General features: G+C 30.9%; 1 protein-coding gene across 3 annotated transcripts; it reads left to right on the top strand.

Moving 5' to 3' along the window:
* The first annotated feature begins 9242 nt into the window (after positions 1-9242).
* On the top strand, positions 9243-15576 carry LOC131601846 (very-long-chain aldehyde decarbonylase CER1-like). Of its 3 annotated transcripts, none has more exons than XM_058873751.1 (10): positions 9243-9420; positions 9510-9724; positions 9805-10037; positions 10134-10353; positions 12899-13274; positions 13369-13449; positions 13828-14028; positions 14620-14715; positions 14796-14969; positions 15129-15576. In XM_058873751.1, exons 1-10 carry the CDS (start codon positions 9361-9363, stop codon positions 15300-15302), a joined length of 1830 nt encoding a protein of 609 aa, XP_058729734.1. In that variant the 5' UTR covers positions 9243-9360; the 3' UTR covers positions 15303-15576. The 3 variants fall into 3 exon arrangements, with proteins under 3 accessions (XP_058729734.1, XP_058729735.1, XP_058729733.1); XM_058873750.1 differs by having other exon boundaries at positions 9246-9420; positions 13369-13476; XM_058873752.1 differs by lacking the exon at positions 14620-14715 and having other exon boundaries at positions 9244-9420; positions 13369-13476.

Raw genomic sequence — 15576 nt, 5'->3', positions numbered from 1 at the left:
TTACGTATTATATGTAATACGACATTATCCTTTTTTTATATAAGAAACTTTTATTCAAATGAGAGTAGTAGAGATACACTAACCCGAATTTAAAAAATGAACCAATACAAAACCAACCTAAAAAGACTATTTAAGAAAATTCAGCGGACAAAACCAATAATATATAATTTGTCGAAAAAAATTAATGATCATTAAATCGGTCTCTAATTCGATCCCTAAAAGTGAATTTTTTAGTAGTAGGTCTTCTAAGTTCAAACATAATATAATTGTTCTTTAGGGCCAATATAAAGAAAATAAACTCCTTAATTTTGAGGAAAGAAGATATTATAATTGAAAGTTCCATTCGAAAGAAAAAAATGACACTGGTCATAAATCGAATCCCAACAATTTATAGGTTTTTTCTTTACCCACCTCCCTATGGGGGTCACCCCTTGCAAAAACTCCACTTTACCCCTGCTTCGGAAATGTATTTCCGAAAAAATTTTTTTTCTAAATTTTTACAGATTTCGGAAGTGCACTTCCGAAAAAATCCCAAAAATTAGAATTTTGATTAATTCGGAGATGCATCTCCGAAAAAACGAAAAAAATTTAAAAATCCCAAAAATAAAAAATTTTAGGATATTAATTAATTCACATATCATAAATTTGATATAATTTATGAGTAATGAATAATAATAATTATATATTTTGATATAATTTATGAGTTATGAATAATAATTATTATATATTTATATATTTCACTTACAAAATTCATAATTATTATTATATACTTATATATTTCTATTCTGATTCATAATTAAAAATGAGTTATAATTTTTTATTTAGTTTAAAAACATTTAAAAAAGATTTTGTCTTAATTTTATTTAATGAATAAATTTTATATTTAATTATATATAATTCAAAATTTACTTATGAAATTAAAATGTTTTTGATTTATATAAGTTAGTAAAATAATTTTTAACTTTAAAATTGTTTAGGAAATTTTGATTACCTTCATTTTATTGATTCACCTTGATTTTATACCTATTAATTGTATTGATTCACTTTAATTGCATCTTCGAAAACACCTTATTTTCGTGTTTTCGGAAGTGCATTTTCGAAATAAGACAAATTTTGAAAAAAAAAACATTTCGAAAATGCATTTCCGAAGTTAGAGGTATTTTGGGTTTTTCACCAGAGGTGACCAAGAAAGTAGGGAGGTGGGTAAAGAAATTTCCCAATTTATATTGGTATTTAATATATTATAAAGAAAAACACCAGAAATAAATAATACTAAGAAAATAAATGACAAAATATAAAGAGAAAGAGGTTAAAGATATGACACCAAGATTTATAGAGGTTTATCTGAATCTTACCATAAAAACCGTTGTAACAGGTTAAAACTCAGGCGCCTTCTTTTTTTTAAATAGGATAAAATTTACATTTTACTATGACTAGAAATGGAAACCGTGGGAAAATCTTGTAATGGTAAAGAGTTTGAATCAAACGCTTGCAAATTTGTGATTTATTTAATATTATACTGGCACAATTCTTTTTTAATTTATTTTTAAACTAAAAATAAGCTAATTTTTCTCAGGGTTGGAAAATTCAACCGTGGCAAAACGATAGACTGGGTAATTTCATACTTATCGTCGGTTATCACATCAACATTTTCCTAAGCAGATTTAATTCTTGTTTAATTATAGCATCGATGAAACAAACACTATCAACATCATGTAAATTATAATCTTATTTACCCCATTAAGCATGACAGTTGAAAATTGAAAATCAGGCAAAGTTAATGAATAAGATAAGTTAACACGCGAAGTTAAGGAATATGTATTGATCAAACAAGGCTACCAAATTCAAAAATTCAAAAACATTAGATTAACCCTGTGCTTCTTTATTTTGTAAAAAGTGTCTACCAAATTTAATGTTGAGTTTAGCATAAATAATAAAGAAAATTGGACTCTAAGAGCACAGACCTGAAAAATATAATTTTGGTTCAAACCTAAGAAATTTATTTTTATTTAGTCTGGAACGAAAACTAATAATTTGACTTCTCTTTACTCCGAATTAGCTTATGACATCAACATGAAACTTGTAGCTATTTCTCTTATTATTCCAACACATAGTAGAATGTCTCAAACGGTATCTTGAAGCTCAAGTAATGATCTGCACAGTGAGAGGGTATCAAAATATAGCTTATTCTAAAAATAAACAACTAAAATAAAAGAAAGTTTAAATTTAACTTCAAAAAATATATTAAAGCAATGAATACAATGCAAGAAATAATAGAATTGTCTTAGCACATCGTAAAAGATGGTGTATTAAAATAAATAGTTACTATTAATTATGAATTTATGAGCATTTGAGACATCCATATTTAAATCAATAATTTATATTATAAGAATGTGTTTGCACAAATAATTTTAAGGAAGAAAAATAATCATTTTTGAGAAAATTTAAAATTACTTGGAAAAATCAATTGTTTGGATGAAAAATTGGATGAATTGTTAAAATGATGATTTTACTACTTCCTTTTGGCTTTCTTCTTGGTAGAAAGAGGAAACTATTAGTTCTTTATTTCCTTCTCTTTTTGCCATTTCCCGTTTGCCGGACGCTTCCATTGCTATTTCCTTCTCTCACCCTAAATTGGGATTTGCAGCGTGCAATAATGAGAGACTAGTATGCTATTTATAATAAAACCTAACATACTAACTAATGGACTTTTTCCACAAGGCCCATTACACAAGCTAATTTAATAAACAAGCTAACTTTACAAATTATGGTTTAAACCACTAGTGCAGAAAGTACTTTTTACATCGGGCGAAAAGTACTTTTTACATCGGTCCTAGGCCCGATGTAAAGCCATGCGATGTAATAAGTCTGAGACATTTTACATCGGGTTGTCGCCCGATGTGAAAAGTATCATACCACATCGGTTTAGTTCATAGGTCTGATGTGAAAAATAATGCAATTTTTTTATAAAAAATAATATACACGACATTTTACATCGGTTTTCAGCTTGGCCCGATGTAATAGATAGACTTTTCCCATCGGTTGGGTTCATAAGTCTGATGTGAAAAATAATGCAATTTTTTATAAAAAAATATGCGCCACATTTTACATCTGTTTACTGCTTGGCCCGATGTAATAGAGCATTTTTTACATCGGTTTTCTCAAAGTCCGATGTAAAAAGTTTTTTGTTTTTTAGCCCATAATGGCTGTTTTTCCTATTTTTCCATTTTAACCTATAATTTTTTTGAACAATTCAAATACCACACAGACCAAAGAGATCGCTATATATTTTGCACATTTTTACCCACAACACACATACCACATGACTATGCACTAACTTAGAGAGGACACGTAGCAGAATCAAGAAAGATAATCTATGCATCACCCATGGTTCAATAATATTTAATTCTTTATTTTATTCAGACAAGAATTGATCTGTATTTATTTCTGCTTATCATCAGCACTAAATTCAAGGGCAACACTTAATTATATTTTAGCATATATGAACAGTCCTATAGTACAAAACAAAATAAAATATGAACATCTTTTCTGTAAGAACAAGCATACACTCACAAATGAGTTTTTGATTCATGGCAAACATCACAAGCAACCAAATACAAAAGCATAAATGAATGACTCAAGACAATGGAAGATTATGAAGCTCAAATCACTCAGAAAATGGTATTGCATCTGTTAGGTCGACCAAGCAAAGCCCTAGGTCGACTCAAAACCAGAGCAAACTCAGCAAAACTGACAAGGTCACTGTTAGGTCGACCTACCCACACTCCTAGGTCGACCTAAACTGAAGGGATTTACACATGTCACTGTTAGGTCGACCTACCCACACTCCTAGGTCGACCTAAACTGAAGAAAAGTCACAAAAATGCATTTCAACTGACTTTAGGTCGACCTAAACCTTCAACAGGTCGACCTAACTGGAAACAACTGACTTTAGGTTGACCTAAACCTTCAACAGGTCAACCTAACTGACTTTAGGTCGACCTAAACCTTCAGCAGGTCAACCTAACAGATTTTAGGCCAACCTAACAGGTCAACCTAACTGGGACAATTTCAACTCTGCTTCTGTTAGGTCGACCTAAGCACTAAAGTAGGTCAACCTATTTGCTGAAAACTTCCCAAATTATGTGTTTTCTCTGCTCCAACATACCAGCAACTATATATATATATCATTCCATGTTAATTACTTATCAACACCAACGACTGAAAGATACACAAAGTCTTCTCATCTTCGTTCTTCATCATCTCCAACACAATTACACATAATCATTCTTGCGTTGAGGGTTAGTGATCGAGTTCGATAACGTCCATGGAACGGGATTGAAGATTCCTAGTGGGTGAAGATTTGTGGGGTTTTTGGTGAATAAAATCTGAGGGTTTTGTCCTCCAAGATAGGTGTTTCTTGGGGGTTTTTATCAAGAGGTTTCATCGAGGATCCATCTGAGTGTGAAGATTGAAGAACAAGGGTTCAAGGCAATTCAAGACACTGCAGACAAGGGATCAAGTGAAGCTCTTGGATCACCTTGATCTGGCTCAAGATTAAGGGGGAAGAAGATTCAAAGGATCGACAAATTCGGTTTATTGTTTATCGCTTTGTTTTCTTCTTTGTATAAACTGCTTTCAACATTAATGGAAGATTTCCCAATTTCAATTTGGAATTGGGGGCAGACGTAGTCGTAGTGAGGACGATCGATGAACTGCCTGAACAAATATCGTGTTCTTGTCGCTTTTATCTTTTCATTTACGTTATGTTCATATTTGGCCATAATTGCAAAATTGATTAACGATTCAAGTGTTAAAATTGTGAATTAAGGTTCTGCATAAACATCACAATTCACCACATCTTGAATCATCATCAATTTGAACATTATCACCAAGTGTTTGTCTTTTTGCTTATTCCATTATTACTGCATTGCAAACCAAAGTTTGTCAATTTAGAAGTTAATTGATTTTCAGCTGTGAAACGTATTGATTCGATAACATATCACTTCATCGTTAATCTCAATTATCTTGTGGTTTTGTCACATATACGACCCTTGCAATAACGGTCCGGAATAGACGCAAGTCGATTCAGAACCGCTTTCGCTTTAGTTCGAAATAATTCCGAAAAACTCTGTGAGATCTATTCACCCCCCCTCTAGATCCTCAGGCCAGCGTCTAACATTTTCTTCATTACTTTCTACAAGTTATAGTACCTTAGCTGCAACAGATTCCAAAAGCATAGCAATCGTCATTCTATAAGGAAATGCATGAGGATTTATAATGAGATCTGGGCGCATTCCTGTAATTCCAGAAAATGGCATGTCAATGTCTGGCCACAATTGAGAGCAAACACCTTTCTTCCCATGTCTACTACTAAATTTGTCGCCAATAACAGAGTTTCGAGGATATCGAAAACGTTTGTTAGCCTGCTCCAAAAATTAAATGGATAAGCTCAAACATAACAGATCAAACTTAATACTAAAAAGTTCAAGAGAACTACAAGCCAAATAAATAAATCAAAAGAAAATACTCTTGATATGCTAGAACTAACACAAAACATATTTACGGTAGTCCAAGAATATGTTAAATAGTAAATAAGGACCTTCCGATCTTGTTACTATCCTATGTTATGCAAAATCTTATTACCGCGACAGGCCTACTCCTAGAGTTGTTTGTGCTCCATAGCTTATATATATATATATATATATATATATATATATATATATATATATATATATATATATATATATATATATATATATATATATATTGCAATACACATGAGTTCCATCATTTTACTCTCTTTTTCTCCACAAAATAGTATATACAAACAATCTAGACCCTAAAAAGGGGCAGCCATACAATCAATAGCGAAATGAAGTAAATTACATCATTAACAAGAAGGTCAATTTGTCCTAACCTATTAAGTTATTTAATTTTAATGAGAAAATTCATTAAAATACATGAAGAAAATTATAATGAATGTTTTCTATTCACCTTCCTTAGATGCTTCTTATTTTTCACGTAAACAGCGACATAGTCAATGTTAGTAGGTTCAGTGCCTTTTTTATGAAGACAAATGTTTTATTTGTTACTTCATTGTAACTACTACAATAGGGTTCATCTAGCCGAATAATCTGAAAGTGATACATTCGTAACTTTTGTAAAAGAAAGTTGAACTTGTGAGAATAAATAGCGAAGGGGTGACAATAACAAACCTAACCAACGTGGAAGTCCATCTGAATCAATCGAGGGACAAGATGTTTTATCTAGGTTAAGTTTTCTAAATACTCTTGAAGATCGTTCTGCCACAAGGCCTTGTCCTGCCAAGTCAATAGTTTATGTTTGCCAAAATAATTGTAGAAGCAAATTTAAGAACATAATTAGTAGCAGAAAAATATTTTATATATATTCAATAACACCACATATAAGAAAACTATGTACAGTCAAATTATGTAAAAAAATAAAAGCATGGATGCATACACCATAAGATACATAGACTGGCATGACAATACAATAGCAAAAATGAGAGAATTTATGCGGATATTTACCTCCATTGGAAAGTAGTTTGGTCTCTGAGTGTTGCCCACTTGCAAACAAGGCAAGTAAGCATGTTGAATGACAAAACTATATGTCTCAGAGAAATACTCAACAGCAGACTTCATAGTCCCCTTCTCTTCCACAGGGAAATCTATAAAAATTGAAAAATTAAAAAATAAAATTCAGCAAAAGAATTTATATACTGCATTTGAAAAAGCAAAAGAATTTATACACTGCATTTGAAAAATACTTATTACTTCTACTCACTTCAGCTCTCTGGTAGCTTGTGAAGTCAAACCAGCAATACGATATTTTCTATAGCACATTAAATATTTTAATTTAAATCATCTATATTTTATAAGATCCCAATTCCCAACCATGTTACACAATATCATGAATTAAAATAATATTGTTATAGAGAACAACGAAAGTATAGTATAGCATGAAAGATTGAAATAGAAACATCATATGAATATTTTATAGTAGCATAGCATAGGTTAAAGTTAAAATACAAAACAAATTAATTGGTTAAAGTTAAAATACCAACCTTAGAGTAACCATTTGGCATATCTTGAACCACACAACCAGAAGGAAGCCTCCTATAATTATGAAAAGTTGGTGCACCGCCAGAAGAAGTTTCTTTGAAGGTATCTATCGACACATCAACCATTGCCGATACCCCCTTCTGCATGTTGCTTGCAAAAACATAGACAATTCACTTCTCTAACTAGAACCAACGGAAAAAGTACTAGAAGTTCAGCTTGCATCTGTCAACTAACAAAGACATTTCATGTGGTAAATAACATATCAGTGTCACCACATCAGTGTTGGTGTCGTCTTTTTGGTGTCAATGTTTACATACCAGTTGAAGAGCACCATTTCTAGTTCCATTTATTCCACTAGATATCACTTCACTTGTGGAAGCTCTTGCAATGATACAAGGAAACATCTCTGAACATCGATTCTGATACAACATAAACAAAATCAGTTTTTAGTACAATAAAAAAATACAAACTCATAAAAATCACTAATACAAAATAATAAAGTGGAAAATGGTTGAATGAAGTAGTTGAAAAAAAAGCTTACTGAGTCCATTAAAGTTTAGAAAATCTATCTATACAAATTGATAGGTACGTGCCCGATTTAGTTTGAAGTGGCCAAGAAGAATCATCAAAACCTTGAGACAGAACGTGGTTCAATTGAACCCTAATAACATAATCAACCAACCACAATCAATGAATACCAAATTATGAATAACAAATTGAGAGATAAGAGAATTAGTAGTGCTTACTTTCCGGTGCCGATAAAATCATCGAATGGGACAATATTGTTGTTCCAAACAACAACAGTGAGTTCACGAAGACCTTCGATCAACGGCACCATGAAGTTCTCTTGAAACACCAGATGTTTTCCACCGTCTGTTCCATCCAAATCAGGTCAACAAATAAATCAACTCAAGTCAACGGTCAAAGTTACAGAACAACAACAACAAGAAGAATTACGAACCTGTGCATGCTCTTGTTCGAAATTTGGTGGAAGCGTATTCAAGGCAAACGTAGGGATCTTGTCTTGAAATCCATTCAGTATCCTTCAATTTCGCGCAAGAAACCACCGTGACCTCCAAAGGTTGGCCCTGAATCCCCGCTACCGTTCCAGAAGACATTGTTTTCGTTCGGAATACCATGGAGCGACAGCTCTGATCTACGATCCTTTTCATTGTTTTCATATCAATGAAAGGAGCGACAACTCTGATCTGAGGGAGAAGGGAAAAAGGTGACCTCCAGAGAACACCATGGCTCCATCGATTGACGGTGGATCGTGCGGCATTAGCGGCGGAGGATGAGAAGGCGGGAGATTGGTTAAGAGACAGACGAGCTAGAGGAGAGGCGAATGTTCTAGAGAGAGTGTGATAGCAATCAGGGATACATGCGGCGGGGAAGAGAGGTGAAAGTGGCGTGTGGTTAACGAATGTGAACTAGGGCTGCGTGTAAAATCCCTTTTAAAAAATTTCCTTTTTGAAAAAATCCTGTAACATTTCCCATCGGTTTTAGACTGGCCTGATGTAAAGGCCTACTATGCTACTTTTTCCATTGGTTGATATATACAACTGAGGTAAAATCCCTTATAAAAATATTTTGTTTTATTTACAATTATGCCACCGCATATTTTTTCTTATATTTTTTATATCATTGAAAACAAATACCTGATGTAAAATTGTTTGACAAATATTTTTCACATCATATAATTTTACACCTGATGTAAAATCTTTTATGGAAATGTCATATTTTTAGTAGTGAACACTAAAACATAATTTAACATGCTAAGAACCTTAACATCTTCATCACCAGCATGTGAACAACCTTCGACTTCATGCTTAATCCTGTCGAACCAAAAAACTACTCTTCGACCATACTATAGTTCGATCCAATATCCCACTTAACTTTTAAATATATAGCACTTAGAGAGCATGCAAGATGGATTATCGCACACGATTTGAAATTTGTCAGGTTTAAACTTTTAGTTAAATAGTGTTTCATAAAATATTAATCCGTTAAATAATGATTAAACATGACCTCTATTTATTTTCCTATAGTTGAACTCTGACAAAATTGTACATGGTTTTTAAAAACATGAGTCGGTTAGCTGTTGTTAAATAACAAGTATGATGGAATAATTTTGTGGTTGTCCATGCTACACCCCACCCGCTAGCTACCCAACATTACAATTGTACCTCATTAATATATCAAGGTGATTTAGTAGCAAACCCAAGCACTATATAAATAGCCTCCATATGATACGGTTTCATCACACATTCATAATATGGCTTCCAAACCTGGTATCCTTACAGACTGGCCTTGGAAACCTCTTGGCAGCTTCAAGGTTCTTTTACTTTACCATCATTTATTTTTAAGCAATTTAATATTTTGATTTTAACTAACATATTATTTTATGTCTTTTTGATTCCTAAGTTTGTGATTCTAAGCCCCTGGATTGCTCATAGCATATACTCTTTCATATGGATTGAAAGAGACCCAACATACTATCTCAACTTCCCTTATATATTCCTAAGAATGCTACACAACCAGATTTGGATCTCAATCTCTCGCTATCAAACTGCTAAAGGCAAAGGCAGAATTGTTGACAAAGGCCTCGAATTCGAACAAGTCGACAGGGAATCCAATTGGTGCCTAATATTTAATTTTCAGTTTAATTATTTTTATCTCTTTACTAATTGTTGAGATTTTGATTGTGTGAAATTTGCAGGGATGATCAAATATTGTTGACTGCGATTGTACTTTATACGATGCACACGATATTTCCGATTTCTGCAAACTTACCATGGTGGAGAACTGACGGTGTGATTCTTACAACTATCTTGCACGCTGGACCAGTGGAATTCTTATACTATTGGCTACATAGAGCACTTCATCATCATTTTCTGTATTCCCGCTATCATTCTCATCATCATTCTTCAATTGTTACTCAGCCAATCACTGGTATCAACATTTTCTCCTTTTTTTTCTTGGATACATATCATCCTTACTGTCTAAGACATGACAAATAACTTTTGTTGTTGTTGTTGTTTATGACAGCTGTGATACACCCGTTTGCTGAGATGCTGGCATATTTTGTACTTTTTCTTATCCCATTATCGACAACATTGTTCCTAAATAAATCATCTGTGGCTGCAATATATGGCTATATCTTTTACATTGATTTTATGAACAACATGGGTCATTGCAATTTTGAGTTCTTTCCTAAGAAACTCATCTCTTATTTTCCCCTATTGAAGTATCTCTCATACACACCATCGTAAGTTTGCTTAAAACATTAAGTCTTAAATTGACTTTATTTTAACTTAAGATTTCACCATCAATAGTCGTCACGATCACTACTCTAACCATCGTATTGATTACAGGTGTGCTATTTTGACACCAAAACCTACACACAAATTTGACACTGTATTTTTACTGTGAACAGTGTATTTTTATTAAAATAATAATATTTTTAAAAAATATTAAAAAAAAACAAAAATTTTAAAACATAATTTATAACCAAAATATATGGATGTGTCATTAATCAACTTCACAATTGTATTAACCATAAAAATTTACATATTAACCAATTATTTTACGTATAATTCATTAATCACTTGCACTAATTCAATAATCAATAAAATACATATTAATAACCATGTTCTTACACAAAATTATAAATATATTAACAAATTTTTATATTTTATTAATCAACTTTATTTTACTTTTTAATATTTTTTTATGTTTAAGAACTCATTAACCAAGTTATGAATTGCATTAACCAACTTCATATAAACTATTAACAAGTCTTACTCTTAACGATATACATATTAAAAAATTTATGTCAGAATATATATTAACCAACCTTTAGGGCCGGCCTGACAAATGTTGAGGCTTAAGGCCAAATTTTAACCAAGAGTTTTTTCAGAAATTAAATTTAAATTTATTATTTAAAATTTTTTTTAGGTCTTTAATATGAAAAATCATTTATTATGTAACAATCGATTTTAAGTAATATTTTTTAATTTATAATATAGTCAACTCATTTACTCTTTGTTGAAATAACATAACATTTAAAACCTCAACTATTTTTTTTCACTTTAGTTTTACCAATTCAAATTTCAGATTGATATTATTTAAAACAAAAATAATGAATATTTTCTATAGACAAAATTAAAAATAAAAACAACAAAATTATATATTAAAAATAAATGAGAAAAATTTGTCTATCAACATTAGTTTGCATAATAGTTTCTTTCAAATATGTACTCCATCAAAAAGCATCATACAAAAAATAATATAATTAAAAAATTTAACTACTTACTAAGAGCTAAAATAAATTGTATAGAGATTAAAATACACATTATTATCAATGCGAAAAAACGAAATTCATTGTGCTCTATTTTCTCTTCCCAAAATTAAAAATAAGATTGCAAAACAATTAAAAAAGACCATGTACATAAAGCGATAGCTGCGCACTGCAGAACACTTGAAAAAATAGTAAACTAAAGTTACATACTCACGTTTTCTCAATAACCAATAGATAAATAGGGATCTTGAGAAATTGGGTGCTTTAGGCAGGGGCCTTGGTTGCCTATCCGTTGGGCTGGCTCTGCCAACCTTAGAGTTGTAGTAACTAAGTTTTAGTATTTTATTAATCAATGTAAATTTATAGAAAAGTAGAAAAATATATCAAAAAGTTAAAATAATAATAAAAACACTGTTCACATATTTGTAAAAAGTATATTAAATATAGCTGTAATTTTTTGGTGTCCAGATATCTTTTCTCTATTGATGATTATCACTACTGAGACTGACCACTTCAGCCACCATCAACCTTCACTCTTTCGTTATTTTTTTTCTTGCAAAATCATAATTAGTGAAATTATATACCCAAACTAAATTGCACTAAAAAAATATACTTGAATAAATTTTATTTGAATAAATTTAATGGTTAATAAACTGAATCACATATTATAAAGAAGATTAAATATGTTTATTGTCTTCCTAAATATCTCATATATCACTTTTAGTCCTTCAAATTTTTTTTCAAAGAATGATTCTCCTACAAATTTTAATCCACATTTTTTATTCCTCATAGTGAAGTTGTCGATAAAACCGTTTTTTAATTCAGTTGCTAGTTAATAAATCGTCGTTAAAATTGTTTCTAATTCGGTCACAAATTTGTAAAACCTGTCGCGAAATTCCCGGAGAGACCAAACGTGTAGATACAAAATTTTAGGAGGACCATTTTTTCAAGTATATTTCTTTAATGACTAAATTAAAAACTAATTTAATCCGTTTAAGTAATTATTCTAATAAACATTATTTAAATTTAAAAAAATTATAAAATAAATTTGATAAACAATTTATTTTTAAATATTAACAAATATTTTTCTGGAAATAACAAAAAAAAAATTTGAAAAAAAGTTTTTAATATAAAATAAAAGTATTATTGCAAATGAACTGACCCATTAATATAGGTTGTTGCTGCAATTCATCAAACCATGAACACCCCTACTTGTTATTGATCTTATTTATTTACAAATTTATCAACATATTTTCTTCGGTCTAGCCATTGACGACAATCAACAAGACTGCCGTAATAACCACTAACCATCATGCACATCAATCATCACTCTCACCGTCTTCAAACACCACCCCATCAACCTCTTTTGATCACTAATCCACCTTCGACTACCATTATAACTACCATTTAAACATTGTTAACTACTATTTTGACCATTGTAGGTCACCACCGTTGAAAACTACGCATTATTACTTATCACTAGAAATGTTTGATTCAAATTTGACTTTTACAGGTTTCATTCGCTGCATCACACAAAATTTAGATCAAATTACTCACTCTTCATGCCTATATATGACTACATCTATGGTACTGTGGATACATCCACAGATGCTACATATGAAGCTTGTTTAAAGAGACAAGAGGAGTCACCAGATGTCGTGTACCTAACACATTTAACAACCCTTGATTCCATCTTTCAACTACGCTTAGGCTTTGCTTCCATAGCCTCAAACCCTCAAACATATAAATGGTATCTAACTTTAATTTATCCATTCACAATGTGTTCTTTGCTTATCACATGGATTAGTGGACATGCCATTGTTTTAGAAAATAACACCTTCAAAGATCTTAAACTCCAGTGTTGGCTTATACCAAGATTTAAAACACAAGTATGACTTTTTCACTTATTAATTTGGAACTATGCATTTCTCATTCTCAGTATCTACAAATACATTAACACTCCTTTGTTATACTGCTTTGTAGTATTTCTCAAAAAGACATAGTACAACAGTGAAGAAATTGATTGAAGAAACAATAATGAAGGCTGAGTTAAGTGGCGTAAAGGTGATAAGTCTAGGACTTTTAAACCAGGTTAATAACACACTCCTATATTTTTTTAATTGTAATATTTTAAAGGGAAATTCTTATTTACCCACATTAAAAAGTTTTGTAGAATTATTCATAGAGTAAAGTGTATTGAAAATCTCTATAATTTGAACAATTAAAGTAGCTCATTAAATATAATAAAATGATATGTTATTAGTTTATTCGATAAATATACATTATCCAACTTTTTGTGATGGGTAAAAAATTTTTCCCCTATTCTATTAGTGGTTTTGTTAAAAAATAGAAATGATATTTTGTAAACTTCAAGAGCAAAATGTTTATAATTAATAAAAATTTAATCTTAAGGTTGATATACAGTTTCTAATGAATGCGTAGGTAAAAGAGCTGAATGCACACTGCGCACTTTATATAGAAAGGGTTCCACAACTGAAGATTAAAGTTGTAGATGGTAGTAGCTTAGTTGCTGCTACTGTCCTAAACAGCATTCCTACTGGGACCATTCAAGTGCTTCTTCGAGGAAAGTTTAATAAGGTTGCTTTGGCCATTACTAATGCACTATTCCGTCAAAATGTACAGGTATATATATGTCTCCATTGTTTTATTTCCTAAAGGGTTAAATACGTTTTAGTCCATATAAATATGCGATCCTGTATTTTTAGTCTCTATAAAATTTTCTTTCAATGAATAGTTCTTATAAAATTATTATGCACCTAGTTTCAGTCCTTACTGTCAAACTAATGTGTATTTTAGAATGATTATTTTGAAGACATGTTCATAATATTTTAAAAAGTTTCTAAAAAAAAAAGAAACTCAAAATTTAATTTCTAAGTTGAGATTTTCATTATTTTTATCTTTATTTTTTGAAATTTAAAAAAGTCATATTTAATTTTTCCCTTTTTAAAAAATTCTAAAACTTGGTAAATAAATATTTCACAGTATTCTAAACATATATAAAAAAATTATTCAAAAATTTAAAAATTAAAGGATAATTAAACAGTTTTTAAAATTTTAGAAAATAACGTGGACTGAAATTGCATGCATAAAAATTTTAAAAGGACCATTTATTGAACGAAAATTTTATAGAGACTAAAAATGCAGAGGGACTAAAAACGTATTTAACCCTTTCCTAAATTGCAAACAATATAATCGAAACTAAATTGCAAATAGGTGACTGTATTATACAATGATGAGGTGAATGAGCTTGAGAGAACACTCACCTCATCAAATCGAAGCATTTCTCTTTCACCAATCAATACTCCAAAGGTTAGTTACAGTTTAAAGCACTCATATTCAAAATTTACGTTAACTAATTTCCAAAAATTTTAATATTATGAGTCTGATAGATATGGTTAGTTGGAGATGAATGGAATGAAGATGAGCAACTGCAAGCATCAGAGGGATCATTTTTCATACCGTTTTCTCATTTTCCTCCCAAACAAATGCGAAAAGATTGCTTCTACCACTATACACCAGCAATGATAACTCCAACTGCACTAGTAAACTTGCACTCATGTGAGGTTGGTAATTAGCACAATTTTATATTCTTAGGCGTGTATACGACTTTATATTCTCATGATCGATCATTATCAATCCCTATGATAAATTTTAGGCATTTAAAGAAGTTATCAACTGGGAATTAGAAATCTAATCAATATATTTCTTTTAATGTACAATAGAATTGGCTTCCAAGAAGAAGAATGAGTGTTTGGCGCATTGCTGGAATAATTCATGCCTTAGAAAGATGGAATGTTCACGAGTGTGGTAACACTATATTTGACGTTGAGAAAGTATGGGAAGCAAGTATTCGCCATGGTTTCAAGCCCCTTAATACTCCACACAAGCTAGAATAGTTTGAATAAATAGCTTATAGTATAAAGGCTTATTATAAAAGCTCTTATGTATAAGGTATTTTTATTATAAAAGATAAGTTAAAAACACCTTGTAAAGGATTAATAAGGCAAGTATTTGCCATCCTTTTCAACTTTTGTGAGATTATGTTTTAGAATAATAAGGCAAGTATTTGCCATGATTGTGCAAGACATTAGTTTACAAAAATGAGGGTTAGCTTTTGACAGTGAAACTTTGTATTTTGTGACCAATAATCTTAATATATAACCACGCTTC

The sequence above is a fragment of the Vicia villosa genome, linkage group LG5 (assembly GCF_029867415.1).
Source record: "Vicia villosa cultivar HV-30 ecotype Madison, WI linkage group LG5, Vvil1.0, whole genome shotgun sequence".
In the NCBI taxonomy this organism is placed as follows: Eukaryota; Viridiplantae; Streptophyta; class Magnoliopsida; order Fabales; family Fabaceae; genus Vicia; species Vicia villosa.
This window is presented reverse-complemented; position numbering and strand designations above follow the sequence as displayed.

Excerpts from the sequence above, each read along its gene's own strand:
- LOC131601846 (XM_058873750.1), top strand. The coding sequence starts at position 9,361 with ATGGCTTCCAAACCTGGTATCCTTACAGACTGGCCTTGGAAACCTCTT. Across the intron at positions 10,038-10,133 it reads TGTTACTCAGCCAATCACTG|CTGTGATACACCCGTTTGCT; the intron begins GTATCAACATTT and ends TGTTTATGACAG. Across the intron at positions 14,029-14,619 it reads TATTCCGTCAAAATGTACAG|GTGACTGTATTATACAATGA; the intron begins GTATATATATGT and ends AATTGCAAATAG.